The following is a 19,498-nucleotide window of genomic DNA, read 5'->3' on the forward strand; positions in this document are numbered from 1 at the left end:
GCGCCCGCCTCTTTTGTCTTGGTTGTACAACTCAGTGAAGAAGAATTATTGAGCCCTAATCCTCACAGAACAAACAAGAGGGGCATTGTGAATGAGCAGTTGTTGTTTTTTTTACACAATTTATTGCATATTTTATAGGATTTTTTTTTCTCTCGCAGCTTTATTCTTTGAGCACACAAAGCAAATACATTGTGAAACAGCAGAAGGTTATTCAGTAAATTAAACAAACACAACTAATAAAAATACACCTTAAAGAAACTGATGACAAAACAATGTTACAACAGATGCTGTCCCAGAGCTTTCATTCCTATTACACAATCTTCCTCAGCAGATGGAGGAACCTTGTGGTTTCTCCACGTTAGGTTAAAAGTTGAAATTCAGTTCCCATCTGCTAAAGAAGATCATTTGACATGATAGAAAGTTTAGGATAACTACTGAGTGCAGGACTATAACTGTTATTGATTGCATTTGGTGAGCATTTTATATTCATTTAAGGTTACACATATCATTTTTAGAAAGACAGATACCAATATTTATTTATAAAAGTGAAGAAATGTTGGAGTACACAACAGAACTGTTTTAAAAATCACAAAAAAATAACAAAGAATATAACAGAACAGTTAAATGTATTAAACATGGAAAATATCCAAACTTAATAGACATTTTTACAGAATTTTCAGGCCTCTGCAAAATTGTCTGGAGTGGAGCTGCTAGTGGCAAGGCTGTTTTGTCAGCTGCAATACCAAGATCAAAACATTTTACAATCTCAAATTAAAGAAAGAAGAAAAGAAACAATATGTTGTCAAATACTAAAACTATGACTGCAGGCTATATGCAAATTAAAATGTGTGTGGTAAAGAATTAATCTTATATTAAAATATCACACACTTAAGCTCTAAAATTAGACTCAACCCTTTCCTCTACCATTTAAGGCTTCTCCAGCTGGATTTCGGCCTCCTCCATAATGTTTCCCACATCCTGGTAGGGGCCTTGTGCCTGGGAGCGCTCTATCTGATCATATGTTGTGTTGCAACAGTCATCCAGATTTAGCCCCTGGTTGGTGAGATAAGGAAGATGGAAATCAAGTAAACACACAAAAGTCAATGGAATATATTCATGTAATATTGAACCGTTTAAAGATAACCTATATCTTTGTTCCTGTTTCAACAAAGTGATACTTGTATTTCAGTTTTCTGTTTTCCATGGCGTGTTTGAGAGGATGTGACTCATTTAAACTTCACCTGATATATGTTTTCCTCTTCCTTATTCACTTTCTTCTTCTCCAGTTGATATAATTTCTTTGACTAGGAGGGGAAAACAGAAGTGAAATGGTACAACTTCCCATTGACAAGCACGCACAGTCACACACACAAACCATTTAAGAAACTCTGCTGAATGTATTTGGAACAAAGTCAAAGAAGGGCTCTCTTATTGCATTTCTGATATGTTAACATGAATGAGAAGGCAATACCATTATTGAGAAATTTAGGAAATGAAGTAAGGCTCTAACAGCAATGCTGTAGGCCAGAGGTACAGTAAATGACGGATCAGTGTATAGCAATATATAATTATATATAATTACTCCCAATCATGTGACTTTCTGACCTTTTGGAGAAGAGTGGCAGAAGGCACCAGGACACACAGTAAAAGTAGGATTCCTTCAGCAGTCAGGATCCTATTTTTGGTTCTTTCACTGAGGTTTATAGTCTTCTCAATTGGCTCTAGACACACAGACAGGGTTCAGAGGTGAAAACAACAGCACAGCGGTCTGATCTTTAGCTATTCACGAAAAAACCTAGCTTGTTTTTGAGACAAATGAGAGTGTCCACTAGCACAGTAGAAAGTAGAAGCTATATTGTGTAAAAAGAATCAGGCTGGGTAATTACTCAATATTCAAAGACTTACTTAGAGATTTATCATGAGATTGGTCATTTTTTATATAACTAAATGATTTAGTGTAAAGAACACAGTCTGTCATATGAAATGGATGAATAAACAATTGATAGCATTGTTGGGTAAGGTCACTGGTGTTCTTGTAAAGTAATGCAGGTTATTTCACAAATAATCCCCATAGGAGTATAGTGGTTGTTTTACATTTCCACATATGCCATCTGTATTTAATGAGATTAGGATGCAAGGAGGCATTTCAGCATGAGAAATGCCTCTACACAATGGAGTGATTGCAACTTGATCTAATCTTGGTGCTATTTTAAGTAAATGACTGGACGGCAGACTGTAACTGAGACCATCCTGATGATGCAAAGATTAGCTAAGATAGGATACAAGGATGCTGCCACTCTTGGATGGACTAAAGTTAACAGGATTTAGGGCTTATGAGGTGTTAGCAGTACTTAGAGCTCACTTGGATCCATCTCTCCATATTACACACCCACACATACAACCATTTCTGATTGGTTTGTACAGCAAAGACAACCCCCCCACCCCACCCTCCACCAAAGAGATATACACACTTACTGTAGACCTGTAGGTAGGTGCCATGTGTGTGGTATACCCTACTGCCATCCAGACGACACTGGTACAGCCCAGTATCATTCAGCCGGACTGATGTAAATTCTAGAGTACCACAAACCTCCTTACTAAACTTATCATCTTTTTTATCCTTAATCACATGTGAACGCTCCACAAGCTGTTTAGCATAGGTGTTGTTGGCAGCTTTAACTACATTGACCCAAGTTAATTTGACCTGACTTGGTTCATCAGTGTCTTCGTAGCAGCACTTCAGGACAACGTTATCAGAGATCTTCACCCTTATCCAGGTCCTGTCGTCCTTTACAGTCACCTCACCCTGAGCAGAAAGCACTATGGAAGAAGCAACAGTTAGGGCATGTATTTGTACCTTCATTTATTTTTCATTTAACCCAAAATTTGTCAATTTATGACAATAGCAGAGATTGCAACATAGTTTTCTATTTGTAACAAATAAATGTATTTCTTGAAAGTTGAATAATTAGAATAGATTTAGCATCAGCACAATGAACCAAGATTAACAGACAGACAAACGTAAAATTATAGCACAGCTATGGCAGGAGATGTGGTTCACTGGAGCAGAACTCAAAAGAGCTAAATATAAAAACTAATGTAGGTGTACACACATATACTGTCTTTAATACACTCATAAAATAGCCTTAGTTTCACATAATTCAACTGATTATTATATTGACATATATTTTATTGTACATACTCAAAGTGTATTTAAAATATTGATATAAAATATAGAGGGATAAAATATAATATAACAAATTGATTCAACTCACCAATAAAGCTGCAGAGGAGAAAAAATGTAACTGTTGCCATTCTGCTTACAGATGTTTAGTTCAGAAACAAAAAAGCCAGCTGGAATAATGTAGATAAAAAAATTCCCTGCACAACAACACCGATGTGTCTTTACTGTTGTAACAACAAGCTGGTGTCTTGTTTTTCTCTTTTTCTTCTCAGGATTTACGCTTCAATGAATTTGAGCAGTCTCACATTTGCATGAGAGTTGAAGCTATACGCTTTTAGAACATCAATTCAAACATGAGAATAATAGTTATGTCATGATTAAAGACACCATTTTCTTTTTAAATGTGCAGTCTGTTTAAAAAGGGACACACATAAACTAGATGTTTTTCATGGAACCGATAGGATCCTAAACTGTATCTTATATATTCTATACTCATGTAAAGTCAAACTCGCACCTATCAGCTCATAACTATCTGTATATAAAATGACTCAACAGGTGTTCATTTCCCCAATTTATTAAAAAAAATGAAGAATTAAAAAACGTACCAGAAATTTTCTTAAGTATACATAATTAAAGAGCCTCTTACACAATAAAATCAAAACCCAAATACACAGTATAGTTCTTTTATATTCATCGTTTATAGATAAACAAGATAGCAGATGCCTGTATGACAAGGAGAAGTGTCTTTTTTACACAGGGCAATAACTGGCTGGCAGAATTGGTGGAGGGCTCAAATCCTATTGCTGTAATGGAGATGGACACAAAAACCAAATTCCTGGGATGATCTTGCAGTTCTTATTAGTAATCTGGTCATTGTCTCGCACTCTCTGAGGTCAATTTCACCGTCCTCTGTGAAAGACAGCCAAACCATAACAAGCGATTGTGTTTGTAGACTTAGGAGCCCTTTATGAAGAAAACAACTTGATTGTCAAAGCAAGGCACCAATCTATAAATACATTTTCTATACAGCTCAGTATTTTGTATACAGAATACATGAGGGAAAGCATCTGGACGAGAGAGAGCAGTAAGTGCCTGTGGTAGTCATTCAGCAAAGTGAAGAGTGAAAGTATCACTGGAAGCTGGTGTTAACTGGGTTTCACCTGCTGCACTTTAACAATTAAAAAAATAAATCCCTGGATGAGATGATGTCTTTAAATGTTTCCCATTGGTAAACTGGAGAGCCATGGCACAGACAGAGCAAACACAATGTCATGTCAAACAATATTTGTATAATTGTTGAACTCATTCATGCGAAGACAAGTTACAGACAAGACCCGTCTCTCTCACCGTTACAGTCGAATGCATAGTACATAATTACAAAAGCTTTTTGATAAACAATGACCCCCAAAAAAAGAAAGAAAAGTAACATAAACCTCCCCAACCCGTTAAAGTAAAGTAAATCAAATGAAATACACAACATATTGTAAAGCTGTGTGGTAGGAGAGGTGATCATGCTATTACAAGAGGTGAGGGTGTTATTAAGAGGTGAATGTAGCTAACGCGCTTTAAAAAAAACAAGAGGGGGACCTTTTCATACTTTTTTTAAAACATTTTTTTCATTTAATCTAACATTTATGTACAGTTCCTAAGAGGAAGACGCAGGAACACATGGCAGTAATGTTCAAACGTAAACTTATTAAGCAATTTGTGACACTTAAATAACTTTTGGCACCATGATTTGCATAATTTCATACTGAGGTTCAGTAGGGTCGGAGGGGATTTTTGTTGTTGTGGCAACAACATTGAGAATGCATATCAGGAAGTGATCATGATTACAGTACTGTTAAGAGCGGCGTCGGAATGAGTCTGCAGCTTTCCTTCTTCCAAGCCTTCTATGTTTCCTTTGTATGTTTATCTGACTTCATTGTCTTGTCCTTTTCTGCTTCTGTAACGGGTCCCATGTGTTGTACCAGAGGGGTTAACAGTGCATGGTATCAAGTCCTCTATCCAGGTCAGAACAGCAGAGTTTGTGGCAGTCACACTGGCTTTTACTCACACAAACAGGTACTGAAGACAACTTTTCCAATAATTGTTGCTGATGAAAGCATTCCTTTCACCCTTTAAGTGTAAGTGAGTTTGGTCATAATAAGGCAAGGGCAATCTAACATTCTTCATCTTGGTATTCACTTTTACATTCATCAGAGAATCAAAACCTGTTTTTTTTTCATGACAACTAATATTTCATTCTTCTATGTGCTTTTGAAATCCCTTCACTTAAGCTGACATGTTGGGAGTTTGGAGAGAGTAATCATCTATACAGGTGAGGCATGTCATGAAGAATGAGGATCCAACGGTGCATTGTTACGTCTTTGGTCCTGTGTGCACGGCCACAGTTATGCCACTTCTCGTAAATTATATTGTCATAATTATAATTACAATCAACTGCTGAATAAAATACAAAGACAGAGCTCAATTTTGATACAAATATTGCTACCAGGGAAGAACAGAAACGTTTACTAATAACACATGTATCTAACGTCATATACAATTCATAACCCCATCTAAAATCTGTGTTTTGGATCAGGAGCTGTAAATCTTCACTAGGGGAAGCTGACACAGCAAAAATTTCAATCAAACATGCTAGCAGAAGTGATGCTGGCACTGAGCGACCTTTGTGAACATCTCTGTAGCGCTTGGCCTCTCAGTGCTTGGTGGTGTATGAGTGTGAATCATCTGTGTGTATCTGACACTAACATACTCAAATTCTGCTTTTTCTTCCTTCTTCAGGACGGAGAGAGAGCAAATCCTGACTGGTTCAAGCTGGCTTCAAATAAACCAAATCAACAACAACAACCTCTAAACTCACTCCCCGTCCTTAAATCACTCTTTCTTCACTCGCTACCTTCCCTTCATCTCTATTTCACATTCTTAAAGTTTGCCTTTTTTGTGTGTGTGTCTTATCCATCTCTCGCACATTGCTCGATCTTTTTTATCCCCAGTGCTGTAACAGTTTCACTCAGGTGAGGCAACTCACTGACCCAACAGGACTCAGAGGAATAAATAAAAGCAGTAAATACAAACAAGACTCCATTATTAACAGCATGATTAGCTATAGTGCCAATTTTTTATAAATGTTTCTATGTGACGTAATTACAGTAAGAACCCTCCAAACAAATTGTTCTTAATTAAAAACTTTGTAACACACATACACACACTTAAATGCATGCAGTTTCCAAAATGAGGGCCGCCTATATGAACTGTTCAAAAACTATACTGAATATAGAGTAAAAGTAATACATTTCACAAAATAACAGGGTGTTTAGAACTAGTTTTGATCAGAAAAAAAAGTGCATCTCTGTTGTACTTTGGCATAGACAAGATAGAATACCATACAGTATATCAGCAGTAGTATTTCAATACTTCTTCAAAAGCTACTTTGGCCCCTTAAAGTTTCTGCCTGGTACAGCTAACTTGGCAGGAAAACATATGATTTATAAGCTTTTGGCAATAATGTAAATATTTCTTAGCGAGCATTTCCCTGGTGTGCGTATGTGTGTTACAGCAGATCACAATCACTACATTTTGTTAGGCAGCATCTCTCTCACGGCAAAATATTGCTTCTTGTTTTGGGGGGTGGGGGGGGCAACCTTTCTGCAAAAACAAAATCCCACTCAAAAGTAGGATGTCTCTTTTTTTTTTTCCTTTTTTTCTTTTGTATACCTCTCTGACAAACATGCACGCAAACAGACACACATACACATGCACACACCTCCCATGTTCCATCACTGAACCACTGCACTGTCCACAAAGCCCTCCCTACCCCCTCCGTCAGGCAGACTGTTTTTCCTGCATGGCTGCAAAAAGCTGGGACACAAATAATGCAGCGAGGGTCCAGGCATGACTTATGAGGGTTTAGAAAAACCTCTAAAAGTCACTCTTGCACTCCAAACCAGCACCAGTAAGAATCTAAAACAGAAGAAAAGACACATTTTTTTTTGAATGTGAGATAAAAACATGAATCCTTTAACAGTTTCAGTTTGACTTGCTCACGGACATCTCTCGAAACAATGCTCTCTGACTTTCTAGCTGCTAAAATCCATGAGAATAGAGCTGAGCATTGATATATTCAATTGTTACAATAAGCCCACAGCAATTAAACTTTACCAGTAGCAGCCAGTGATTTGGAGATAGTTATTGCCTCAGTTATTGCCTCTCAAGTCTTCTGCCCCATCTTATTTATGGAGGTTTTTTGGACTGTAAGTAGCCCGACAGGAATATTGCGGACACTACTCAGGGCTGTAGAGCAGCTCCTGTGCATGTATCTCACATATAAAATCATTAACTCTATATTTTTTATTATAATGTAATATTCTATTTTACTAATGACTAAATTATCTTGTAAAACGAGATTACCAGTTTTGTCATAATTGAAATAGCATTCAAATATCAAATCCCCCCCAACTAGTCCCTTCTAAAACCAAACCTACACCCTTGACTAATGATCACACTTAATCAGATGACATTATACTAGAATACTTGAAAGTTTTTAAGGATCACTTAAAGTATCTACTGCACTTGTCTTACCTATACTGGCCAGCAGGTGGTGTGATGGTGTCTTACTGGAAGACAGCCCCATCTTGTGTGAACTTGGAAAGTGACTCCAGCAGCCTGTGGTGGTCTTCTTCAACAGTCTGCAACACGCAAAAATCAATATCACCTTAAGAGCTGAGGACACACGGACACACGGACACACGGACACACGGACACACACACACACACACACTTCAGCCCCCTCCTCTTAACATCCTCTCTTCGTCTCCCTCCTTCTCTGACACATCCCATTGCAAGCGCAGGACATAATAGCCATTTTCAGAGAAGTCCAATTTCACAAGGCAATTTTCAGCCAAGCAATAACAGCAGTGGTTAAATGGTTTTCTATTCTCTAGTTTCTCTTTTGTGCCATTTTGGCCCCATTTGTCCAAAGTATACCAAAGCTCGCTCCTTACTTAAGTTATCGTCAGTGAAATCCTCAATGCCCAACTCTGCGTCTCTTTCCATTCAGCTCTCTTCTCTTGTTATGTCTCATCTGTATCTGTCCATGTCACACCTGCTCCCTGCGCAGAGTTTTTCTCTATATTCTTATCTCTCTCTCTCTCTCTCTCTCTCTCTCTCTCTCTCTCTCTCTCTGTCTGGTCAACTTGACTCACCTGTAGTTTCTTTATTTTTTCCATCAGACTTTGAAGCTTCCTGCTCACTTCCTCCATCCTTTCCTGGGACAACACCAGGGGTGCACTGATGCTCTTCTCTTCCTCTCCATCCGCCTCTGCAACTTCTTTTTCACAAGGGTCATCATCATTCTCCTCCTCTGCTGCTCTGTCTGTGTTCTGAATGTGTTCTTCTGTGGACATAAAGACTTAATTTAGGAGTGTCACTAGCCAGTTTCGTTTACAGTTAAAACCAAATCCTAAACCCTATTGTGTGTTTATTAAAAAAAAAAAAAAAGTTTCTTTGTTACACTTCCACAGCCAGGAAATAGTCCTGCCCACACCCATAAAACAATGAGGATATAACATGTTAACCTTTAGCCAGGCTAGATTCCTATCTTTAAGTTAAGCAAAACTAATGGTAGCAATTAGAGATATTATAGGCAAGACAGTGATATCAATCTTCTCATCTACCTCTCTGTAAGACAGGGAATTAGTGTATTGTCTAAAATGTTAAATTATTCCAGGCACCTACCTGTTGATTGACAGCTATCCATTTCTTGACTTGGCTTTTCTGATTGCTCCTCTCCATTTTCTTCATCAAGTTGCCAGTCCTCTGATACACTGATGCTACCGATCAACAGCCTTTCAGAGTCCTCTGATACACTGATGCTACTGATCAACAGCCTTTTTAGCGACATGACTAAAAGAGAAGAGAGATTCAGTGGCTTAATTGAGACGGACAATACTGTTATAAAAATACATCTATAGGAGTAGATGGAAGAATTCTATTCACCTTCATCCAAAGCACTATCGGCCACCTTCTCATTGCTTTTGGGGTTGTCTAAGCTGATGCCATGATCTGACAGGTGAGTCAGTAATTGCTCCTGGACTGCTGACTTGTCACCCGGCAAGCTGTCCTTATCTCGATCTACAGACAGACATACGGCTTAACTTTGGCTTGAGCTTTCAGAAATGTGTAACAATAAGAAATAAGTACTCTTCATTAAGTGTTCAGTTGATAAAGCACTGCCAGCTCACCACTGCTGCTGCTTTTTAAACTTCCATTCTCAGTCGGGCTCAGGGGACTATGTATCTTCGGGCTCAGAGAGTCCGGGATTCTGACAGAGAGAAAAATGACAAAAGAAATACATTTTGAGATGGGTGAACTTTGGCATGTGATGAATATATCTTGATGCTTGAACACACACACACACACACACACACACTTACGATGGACTGAGCGGGGCAGTATTGCTACCTACAGCACCAGGAGGCAGTGCCAACTTCATAGTTGCTCCACTCTTCTTCAGATCATCCATTGCTGACTTTATCACTTCAGTCCAGCTATAAAACACAAACACATATAGATTAGATTAAATGTCATTCTATGGTTTACCTTCTGAAAAAAACATGTTCAGTCGCTCATAAACTCACGTTTTCCTGTCGCCAACAGACTGAGCCACCAGTTCATAGATCTGAGCACCGCTGTCCCAGGTAAATATCACATAAAAGGCCTTTCGATCTGACAGAAAAGAAAAAAACAAACAATTTGTTGGCTTGGGTGATATTGATCTTACAAATATTTGTCTTTATAACAACTGTACTTCTGTGTGAGACTGACCTGTGGCCACCTCACGAGGGAAAGCTGAGTCCAGCCTGATAATTGGGCTCAGCATTTGCTTGCCCTCCTGCACGGCTATGTTACTCTTGCTCTGGCATTTGAGGACCATCTTGTCGTCCTGCTTCTGAAGAAGCACCAGCATGTCCGCAAGCAACACACACTGCACCTCTGAAAGAAGAGGACGGAAGGGAATGGGAGAGACAGAGAGAGTCTGTGAAATGTTCATCTCTGCTGAAAATGCAGGAAACTGTGCACACATGCATGTCTTTACCAATAGTCTTCTCCTTGGTGATTCTCCAAGTCAGAGGGCCTTCATAAAGCATTACCTTCTGAGTCAGATCAAAGTTCTATAAAAGACAAAGAGAGACTAATGAAACCACTCAAACAATAATAAGAACACTTCTTGCGACAAAAAAAAAAGATCTAAAAGTCCAACATGTGTGCAAACCCATTTTGTTGGAAGAACCTTACCTTATATTCAGTATAAAGGTCAGTGCTTGGTTTGAGCCCTGATGTGTCGAGTTTGCGCTGGTAGTCCTTTAGAGTCTGGAAACAGAGAGATAGAGAGATTAGGGGGTCAGACGGAGGACAGACAGCACAGCTCTGAAGTCGAAGCAGCAGAATGAATCGATTAGAATCCAACTGGTGCTCAGTCACTACATAACATAACAGTGCGTTGAGTGATGGATTGTGTGTTTCTCACCAATAGGTTCTCCATCACTTTGACCTCCTCATTGACATGGTTGAGGACCTTTCTGCAGCTCTCTGCACTCTGTTCTATGCTCTCCCTCTCTGCCGAGTCCTCTGTGATGAGACAGAAAACACAGAACTGAGGTAAATACAACTTTCATGGCAGAGCCCAAACAAAAGCCATAAATCATGAATGTACACCAGAATCTGGGACAGCAGTAATCAATTGTTCAAATGTTTGGGTGTTCTGGTGTGCTTAAGTTAGTTGTGCAAATACTTTTCCACATTTATCTTATGTTGTGAAATAGATTGGTACATATGGTTAGAAACATTAATATAAGAATCTTTGGCATCTTCAGCATTTATAGTCTTAAGAGAGAACCTAAACAAATAGATCATCAAATAAATACAAGCCCATTTATCAGCTTGCAAAGTCTAGATAAACACCAGACATCAAGTTATTAGTGGATTTGTTTTTTGTTAAGAATTTCTACTTTCTTATACAAAAGAAATATTATTATATTAAGTGATTATGTTATATCATTGAATGAAGCACCTTAATTTGGCAAGTATTTAATTAGTTACACAGACACAGACACACACACTTGAAACATAAAGAAACCAATACAAACCTGTGTTCTTAGCAATATTCTCCAGCAGTAGCGGATACTTGGTCAGTCTCTGCATCTCTATTGGAATGATGTCCTTGAGCTGCAGCCTGCGGCATTCGCGTCTACTCTCTGCTTCCTGGGATTAATGCACATAGACTCAGTGTCAGAATGTGTGTACATGTACTGTATGTGATCAGTTTGATGGCAATTGTTTACATAATGTGACTGCATGTCCATCCAGTGCATCCATGTGTGTCTTTCTGTTAAACCTTTCTGGGGTATTTTTTAAAATTGTGTGTGTGTGTGTGTGTGTGTGTGTGTGTGTGAATGCGTGTATGAGAGAGAGGGATGTGTATGTGTGTGAGCGCATACAAGCATAGTACCAGTATAAATAAGTTGAAGCGTTGATCTTTCTTCTGCCTGCTCTTGATCTGCTCCAGGGCCCACGACTGGTGACTGCAGAATCGAGCTGTCAGTTTCTGAAACCACTCCCCCTCTGTACCACCAAACTGGAATGCACACATACACACACACCAGCTACAGTCAGACAATGTTTTGAGCGAGCACGAAATACAGGGGTGAACTAAATATGGGTAGAGGATGGAAAAAGTAGAGATAGCAAAAATTGAGGACCAATATAATGGTGTGGCTGTTACAACATTATTATATTCTACTTTCATACACACTTTCCTTTGTGTCCAATCTTTTGACTGGTACTGTAGATCAATAGCTATCAGCATTTGTTCTGCCAACAAAGTCAGATTTTTGCACAACTACTGCCAAATTCTGTTGAGTTATATGGTCGGCACATACCGGTCTTCTTAAAAGCAACACAGATACACAGAGAAAAGAGAAATTGGAGGAGATTAAGGGAAAGATTATAATGACTCACTCTGTTGAGTATTGTGGTGCTGATGGATTTGACTATATAGCCTTCTTCCAAACGCAGTTTTTTCATGTTCTCATAGAAGGTACCTGACAAACAAACAGTTTAGTTTTAAAATACAGTTTATAGTACTTTAATGGTAGGCATCAGTGCTGTGTACACTTAAACAAATTCTTAAACAGCTCAAAGAAGAACCCAGCACTAACAAAAGCACTTATGCAGCTAGTGCTAAAACACTGATTTATTTGATTTCTGTATTATTCTTCATTGTGCTCCCCAACTTTATCACTAGCAACAAATAAAAATATAATTTGCACAAATAAACAAAAAGCTGCCTAAAACTATTCTGGTTGACTGCATAATAGTTTAGAGCACTAGTTTCCTATTTGTGTCGGACCCTGGGAGGATACAAACACAAGTCAGATATAGCCTCTTTGCAGCAGCACTCACTGTGCATTTCAATGATTTCATCCAGGTTTGGGAAAATGGCGTGAGTCTCTTGGGTAGATAGGAGCTCCTCTTTCTCCAATGGCCTGGAGAAGACCGACTGAAGGACAATTAACATCCGCACATGGGCATGTTCTGTAGCAAACAACTCTAAGAGAGGAGAGAGGGAGTTGACATGGTATAAGACATAAGGGACACCTTGTCTCATTTATCATGGTCTTTATACAAAAGATATTCAGTCCACATCTTGTCATGTGCGTCTTTATCTCTCTTCTCCTCACCATTGATGACCTCCTGTCTCTTGATCTCCTTCTTGTTGAGACGGGACAGGGCTTCAGGGCAGACCAGGTCCCTCCAGCTAGGAGGGTCCGGCTCTAACTCCAGGAAGCGTGGGTCTACCTCTTCCAGGTGTGGGGAGGGACTGGTGGGGGACAGGCCGGGACCCTCAGGGACTAAATTTGTCCCTTCAAAACTGAGGAATGAGAAGGAAGTGGGACAAGAATGAGTTTTGACTGAGGGTAACCACAACTTAAACCAGGTTCCCAACAGGAAACTATCATGTGATGTGACTAACACTGGAACAGCAGCAGCTGTTAACAGCTGGTTACATTTGTACAAATGTACAACAGAGCTCTCTTAATGGATATTAATTTATGTAAACCAGAACATAGATGAGCTACCCATATTTTGCTTATTCCAAAGGCTAGTTAAAGTGGCTAGCAGTTGCAACAATATAAAAACTTATAACGAGCTTGACCTCTGTTGGCTTATTCAGAATCCTTTATTGTTTCAAGATGTTCTCAAATTCCTAACACAGCACCGCTGACAGAGTTGTCAGGATTTATAATCAACTAACAAGATGCAGCCTAATCTTTAATAATGGGCTGGCACTTAATGCTAAATGGCTAATGTTGATCCAACTCAATAACCATTCCCCTAAAGACTAAAGACTTGTGACCTCTTAGTGAAAGTCAAGAGTAATTCGACTGTTACTTCCTGTCAGTTATAGCACAGGTCAACGATTAGAGGCAGATTTGTCTGAGAGTCAACAGCGAGTCAGTAAACCTGTCAGCCAGATTGATTAATCTACAGTTGCCCTTTAAAAATAATTTCCACTTGCCCACATTAATCACCCCTTTTCTTTATTAAACTGTCCCCAATGAGATCTACCTAATAGCTCTGAACAACCAAGAAGATTTTGATCAATCAATATTCTCATTATGGTACACCATTATACTTATTCAATTCCAATTTCTTTCTACTTATTTCAGGATTGCTGTGCTGCTCCTGTTTCTGTTTTTGAAACCATATTTATTTTGCAGGTGATGGTCTGTCCCTGCTGTGCACCTCTCTACCCAGAGACACTGGAGGAGGTTAAGTGGGGTTTTGTCCATCTTACGGATGGAGGTGCGGGGGGTTGAGGGAGTCAGGTGTTGAAGGTGTGGTAGCAATCGGCTGGAGGTCCACATCACTACGGGAGCGAGACTGTTTCACCCGGGCAGACCCGCGGCGCCGGGAGGAGTGCCTGTCCACGCGAGCACTCTCGCTACGTGTCACTTTCCTACTGTAGGGAGGGAAGGTGGGAAAGGATGGGGGATGGATGTGAAAAGACAAGGACAGAGAGTAGGGAAAAAGAAAGAGGAAAAGGAGAAGGAAGAAGGAAGAAAATAAGGAGGGAACAAATGCAAGAAAAGACCAACAGATAAGAAAAAAAGCAGCAGGGAGAACAAAAGGAAACAAGAATGAAAAGAGGAGATGCCAATTGGTGGTGAAGTCATGGACAGTGGAAAGGGAAGTATCGCAGACATATGTAGTCAGTGTGGACAGAAATTGATTTCAAATATGAATGTACAGGGATGGATAGATAAGTTAAGGTAGAACAGCGGGAGTTGGGAGTTGTTGAAAAAGGAGAAATTACAACATTGACAGTGAGATAGAGAAAATGAGTGACAGGTATATATGCATGGCATATGACATGCATATTAGTTAGACAATGAAACACAGAGTATGTTCTATATACTGTAGACATGGTAGCACTTCATTTCCTGCACTTGTTACAGAGAATTTCCTTTGAGCTACTGAAAGCCAATCTACAAAAGTATGTTAGGAAAGTATCCATGCATTGCTATTACATACTGTACTGCATGTCCCAAAAATTCTCAGTGAGGTAACTTTAATGGTAATTAATATCAACAGTTCTCCAAATCCACACAACGTGCATAAACATCCACTAACAATAATCCAACTGGTCTCAACAATCAAGTTAATTCCACTTCCTTTCACAAGCAGGTAAATAATACTTAGCCATGTAGTGTGTATGTATGTGTCAGTCAAGAACCACAGGGCTTAATGTCAAGTGTTTGTGTGTGTGAGTGTTGTTTGTTGAGTTTGTATGTGTGTGTTGTAAGATCAGTATAAGGCCTGATGAATGTCCATGACTCTGTCAAGGCGCTGACACCCACCTTGTCTTCCGTCTGTAAAAACACGGGAGACCACATTGTTACATACGCGCCTTCATAAAATTCCTGTAAGCTACAGTAACAACCATAACATGTAAATGCACACTCCAACATTAATATACCAAACACATGTTTTAACCACTGTCAGAATAGCATGCCAAAGCCCCTGGCACAACATATAACCGCACACACTGTGGAGACAAGCTGGACAAAGGACGGACCCCTGCCACAGTAGACGCAGACACCTTGACAAAGCACACGTGATGAGCAGCAAAAACAAATTCAATATAAAACTAAGTTAATAGTTCACTTTTACATGTTAACTAGTACAATGACAGCACAATATCATGATTAGCTACTCTGACTTCACTGCAGGCTAAGTTGCTAAACTTAGCATTTTTTCAGCTTTAAAAAAAGGTTTTTCCATCTTAATATTCTACTTGAAATTTCAAAAATAAATTCAAAAGCTTCAACATAGAACAGCTTGTATAAAGAACAGCAATGGAACCACTTCAACTCCCTCAGACTCAATGACTACCTCACTCCATTAGCAAACAAGATGCTTGCGCAAATAACGCCTAAATGCAACAAAAACTGCAAAGAAGCTCTATTATAAACATCAGGAGCTGCACAAAAGGACACACAAAAAACACAAATGGGACAGAATGTTATTATGAAGAGAGCACACGTGCCAGTGTGAGAAGAAAAAAGGAGAAACGGCTCGAGGGAGAGGGAGAGGGAAGGCAAAGGGCTGGAAAGGACAACTGGATCCGAGTTCACCTGGTGAAAATCCTTCTTAAAACTCCAGGCTCTATTAGCTAGCGAGCAACGGGCAGCATGACAAAAGCTAGCACACAGCAGGGACAGACTGCTGGGGGAGTTTTACCACGCTCCCTCAGCTTGAGCGCTACAGACATGTGTCACTTCCCCCTTTCCTCCTGGTCACTGGATCTACACAGTCTTTACTCTGAAAACCTTCTCTACAGCCTAATTATAATCTGATTACAATCTCAGTCTCTCTAATCTTGTAATTGCATATACTCTCTTATTGAGTCACTTCAGTGCAGTTATAATCTCACTCCCTAGATGTTCATGTTTATCTTACCATCTCTATCCTTCTCACCTGTCTTTCTCCAGATTCTCCTCTGTGGGAGTGTCGCTGGGTGTAACAGGCTCCCCAACAGTCAGCCCACCTCCCAGCCCAGTAGGGGTCGTATCACCCCGGTCTGACAAGGTAGGAGGCTCTAAGCGAATGAGAGCTAGAAGATTGGAAAAGGGGGACGAGAAAAGTTATCAGAGGTTTTGCATTGTAATACCATATCTAACATGCTCACTAGTAACTTTTCTGACTGAGGTACTGAATAATCTCCTGTTGCAGTCAGAATTAACTCAAGGCAAAGTAGATTAAAAGGTGCTCTGTGACGTTTTCTAGTAAACAAACAAAATTCTGTTTACCTTTACTGTTTCTCACCAAAACACACTGTCTATCCTTCCTCATAAGACATTTGAAAAGGTTCAAAAGTCGAATATTTTTCACACTTTTTTTTTTTTTTAGCATTTTTCTTCTTTACTGCTAACTTGCTACTTTTGTTAGCATGTTACCACCAACTATCAATAACTGGAGCATTATGAAATGGATAGAAGGATGCGAATCGCACTGTGTCTGTGTGTAAGACTTATTAGATTTGTTTTATATCATTTCATCAACTTACTCAACACCTGCAATTAAAAACTGCACAACAGTCTATAAAAACTGCAGTGGCACCCTCCACACTATAAACCACATACTCTTGTCAGTGAGCAGGCTTACCATCGGTGTTTAAAGACTCTTGGTTGTTGGTCATGCTGGTGTTGTTCCCTGAGCTGTCACAGATGTCTAACCCAGGCACGGAGGTGGTGCCTCCACTGGAAGCTGACTTCCTGCTGCCGACGGAAGGGGCTGTAGGGTCGGTCAAGGAGGATCTGCTGGGAACTGGTCCTTTACGCTCCTGATTGACTTTCTCCTTATCCGCTAAAGAGAGGGAGGAGTGTGTCAATTTTAAGAAAGCTCAATTTTAGACCAATCACATTCAGAAAAAAATCATAACCCACAAGCACTCAGTGAAAAAGAAACACAGACTTTGTGAGACAGACAAACAGACATGATAAGTGCCGTGCAATCAGGGCCTCTGTTGTATATGAGAGGGTTAGTTTGGAACAAAGGAACATCTACAACCCTGCAGATGAGATGAGGTGAATATGTGAGGCTTTCTTGTGATAACAGTAAATTTAAAAACAAACACCACCCTGAAACACAGAATCAACTGAACAATGCCCCACCCGTTTCCCTTTCCAGTTTGATTTGGGACATGCAGACATGCTAATTGGTTGATTAGTAAGGATCTGATCATTCTACAGATAAAGGGGGGCGTGGCTAGTACCTTCGGTTTCCGTTTTAGGTTTGACCTCAGCTGTAACAGGAAAGAAGGGCAGGACAACACATTCTCAAATCCAGACCATTCATGGACATCAAAATGTTGGATTGTAAATTATTTGAAATATCATTTGCAAATTAAATACTACAAACCAAAAAGTAACAATATAACAGGACTCATGTTTGTTTGTTTATGACACAAAAAGTAGATACATACGGTTGCTTCCAATCCAGGGGATGCTAGGGAAGCCCCCCCTTTGCTTGGTCTTAGTGGATTCATCCTTCTTACTCTGGAAAACACAGAAAAAGAGTGAGAAATCTGCAAAAATACAAATGGAAGTTAGCTAGTATGTAGTGCATTGTAGATATGTCTGCTTGCTGCTTTACTTTTTTATTTGGTTTCCCAAACAGGGGCAGCGATCCTTCTACCAAGGTGATAGTAGCTTACCTTTACCAGTTTACTCCTGAAGAAGCCTCCTCTGGACTTCTTACTGTCAACTGTCCTAGTCTTAACCCCGAGGTGCTTCATGTAGAAGGCCACCGCCGAAAAGATGGATTGGCTGCAGAAGTTAGAAAAAGATATTGCTTATTATTACTATTTTAATAATATATGGTATATTTGAATAATATATTTAATATTATTATCATGAAGAATATTGTTTTTCATTAATAATGATTGAACTATTTTGACTATTTGACAGACTATTTAAAATCTAAATTCCTTGTAAAGCTTTTCCACATAGATGCATCTGTTCTTGGTATATTTGACAGTAGGGTTAAAAAAGTGCGTTTGGTAGTCTGTGGCATCACTGACGGTAATGCCTAGAGAGTCTGTCAAAAACTGGATGATGCAAAAGAGGAAAAATGTGAGGATGAAAATTAGGATGTTGGGAGTGGAAAGTGGGAGGTGGGAGGTGGAGTGTCAAAGCTGTTCAGTGAGGGAGGAACAGTTGAAAAAAAAAGTGGGGAGGAGAGAAAAAAAATGATTGATAGAAAAAAAAGAGATTGAGGGAGGAGCCTCTGGGGGTCTGCACAACAAAAGCACAAGTGTCTCGCATCACCAGTCACCAGTTTTACAGAGCATGCTGTCTGAATACGTTGACTGCAAGATAAAGAACATTAGTCGCAAAGGACCAGATCTTTTGAGAGAAATACACAAAGAAAATAAGGCAAGCATGACAGGGTTTTATAATGTATGTGCAACAGATAAAGAAGGAAACAAAGAATTTTAGGATAGATCTCAGGCACTAACAAGATAATGACATTGAGTTCAGTGACTTTTACTTTTTTTTTTTTTTTGAGAAAAATTAAATGAGTTCTCTTAAAGACAACTATTCTACAGAAAGAGAAAGTTTTCACAAGGGCACTTCAGTCAGTAACACAAAATCTTGCGGTTTGACCACACCCAAGTTTAGAAAAAGCATGCAGAGATCAAATCAGCTGCACGGGCACAAATACCCTCTCAAAGAGAACACTCTATTTTAGACTGCATCAAAAAAAACTAAACAAAAAAAAACTCACCATTTTTCCTCGTCCGCGACAATTGTAAGTCTGAAAGAAAGAGGAATATGTCAGTGACTACTAAAGAAGATTAAAAGGTGTTACTCATCTTGCAGCATCAATCCCACCTCTTCCTTTTAAGTAGCATTTTTCCTCTCTCTTGCTCGACTAATTATTAACTGTGTCTTAGGTCGATGGAATTTGTGGCTATGCTTTTCCAGATCCAACTCTAAGCTGACTATTGTGTTATTTTGTCCAGAGCAGAACCTATTGAACATATTCTAACACTTGCACAAAAAAGTAAAAAAAAAAAAAAAAAAAAATTAAAAGAATGAAGGATGCATCAAAAGCTGCACATATGCCTTCTCTATCAATTTAAAACTCAACTTGCACTCTTAAACAATCTGCAAAAAGTCAAACTCTTTGTCTCCTAAAGTCTCTCTAAAGTAAATCACTAATAAAACTTTATCTGCTCAAGTT

General features: G+C 39.3%; 2 protein-coding genes across 2 annotated transcripts in view; both read right to left on the reverse strand.

Annotated features, from left to right (window-relative positions):
- Positions 1-157: 157 nt before the first annotated feature.
- On the reverse strand, positions 158-3,375 carry cd79a (CD79a molecule, immunoglobulin-associated alpha). The gene is made up of 5 exons (XM_053326375.1): positions 3,276-3,375; positions 2,476-2,820; positions 1,606-1,721; positions 1,242-1,304; positions 158-1,053 (listed from the first exon to the last, which is right to left on the reverse strand). Exons 1-5 carry the CDS (start codon positions 3,313-3,315, stop codon positions 928-930), a joined length of 690 nt encoding a protein of 229 aa, XP_053182350.1. The 5' UTR covers positions 3,316-3,375; the 3' UTR covers positions 158-927.
- Positions 3,376-3,746: 371 nt separating this feature from the next.
- Positions 3,747-19,498, reverse strand: part of arhgef1b (Rho guanine nucleotide exchange factor (GEF) 1b) — a 41,432-nt gene continuing 25,680 nt past the window's right edge. Inside the window, exons 9-34 of the mRNA XM_053326368.1 lie at positions 19,040-19,069; positions 17,967-18,078; positions 17,736-17,808; positions 17,526-17,555; positions 16,916-17,116; positions 16,229-16,364; positions 15,109-15,120; positions 14,046-14,210; positions 12,928-13,118; positions 12,650-12,796; positions 12,206-12,288; positions 11,697-11,822; positions 11,335-11,449; positions 10,716-10,816; positions 10,484-10,558; positions 10,284-10,359; positions 10,013-10,180; positions 9,826-9,913; positions 9,622-9,735; positions 9,430-9,509; positions 9,185-9,319; positions 9,076-9,091; positions 8,924-9,033; positions 8,392-8,582; positions 7,769-7,875; positions 3,747-7,150 (exon numbers count right to left, since the gene is read on the reverse strand). Of these exons, the coding sequence (XP_053182343.1) occupies positions 7,801-7,875; positions 8,392-8,582; positions 8,924-9,033; positions 9,076-9,091; positions 9,185-9,319; positions 9,430-9,509; positions 9,622-9,735; positions 9,826-9,913; positions 10,013-10,180; positions 10,284-10,359; positions 10,484-10,558; positions 10,716-10,816; positions 11,335-11,449; positions 11,697-11,822; positions 12,206-12,288; positions 12,650-12,796; positions 12,928-13,118; positions 14,046-14,210; positions 15,109-15,120; positions 16,229-16,364; positions 16,916-17,116; positions 17,526-17,555; positions 17,736-17,808; positions 17,967-18,078; positions 19,040-19,069 (2,650 nt within the window). The 3' untranslated portion in view covers positions 3,747-7,150; positions 7,769-7,800. The remainder of the gene's footprint in view (positions 7,151-7,768; positions 7,876-8,391; positions 8,583-8,923; positions 9,034-9,075; positions 9,092-9,184; positions 9,320-9,429; positions 9,510-9,621; positions 9,736-9,825; positions 9,914-10,012; positions 10,181-10,283; positions 10,360-10,483; positions 10,559-10,715; positions 10,817-11,334; positions 11,450-11,696; positions 11,823-12,205; positions 12,289-12,649; positions 12,797-12,927; positions 13,119-14,045; positions 14,211-15,108; positions 15,121-16,228; positions 16,365-16,915; positions 17,117-17,525; positions 17,556-17,735; positions 17,809-17,966; positions 18,079-19,039; positions 19,070-19,498) is intronic.

This window comes from Scomber japonicus, chromosome 10 (genome assembly GCF_027409825.1).
Source record: "Scomber japonicus isolate fScoJap1 chromosome 10, fScoJap1.pri, whole genome shotgun sequence".
Classification (NCBI taxonomy): domain Eukaryota; kingdom Metazoa; phylum Chordata; class Actinopteri; order Scombriformes; family Scombridae; genus Scomber; species Scomber japonicus.

Coding starts and splice junctions, on each gene's coding strand:
- cd79a (XM_053326375.1), bottom strand. CDS start 3,315: ATGGCAACAGTTACATTTTTTCTCCTCTGCAGCTTTATTG. Junction 2,821..3,275: donor TCTCCTCTGCAGCTTTATTG/GTGAGTTGAATC, acceptor CTTCTTCCATAG/TGCTTTCTGCTCAGGGTGAG. Junction 1,722..2,475: donor CACCTACCTACAGGTCTACA/GTAAGTGTGTAT, acceptor CTGTGTGTCTAG/AGCCAATTGAGAAGACTATA.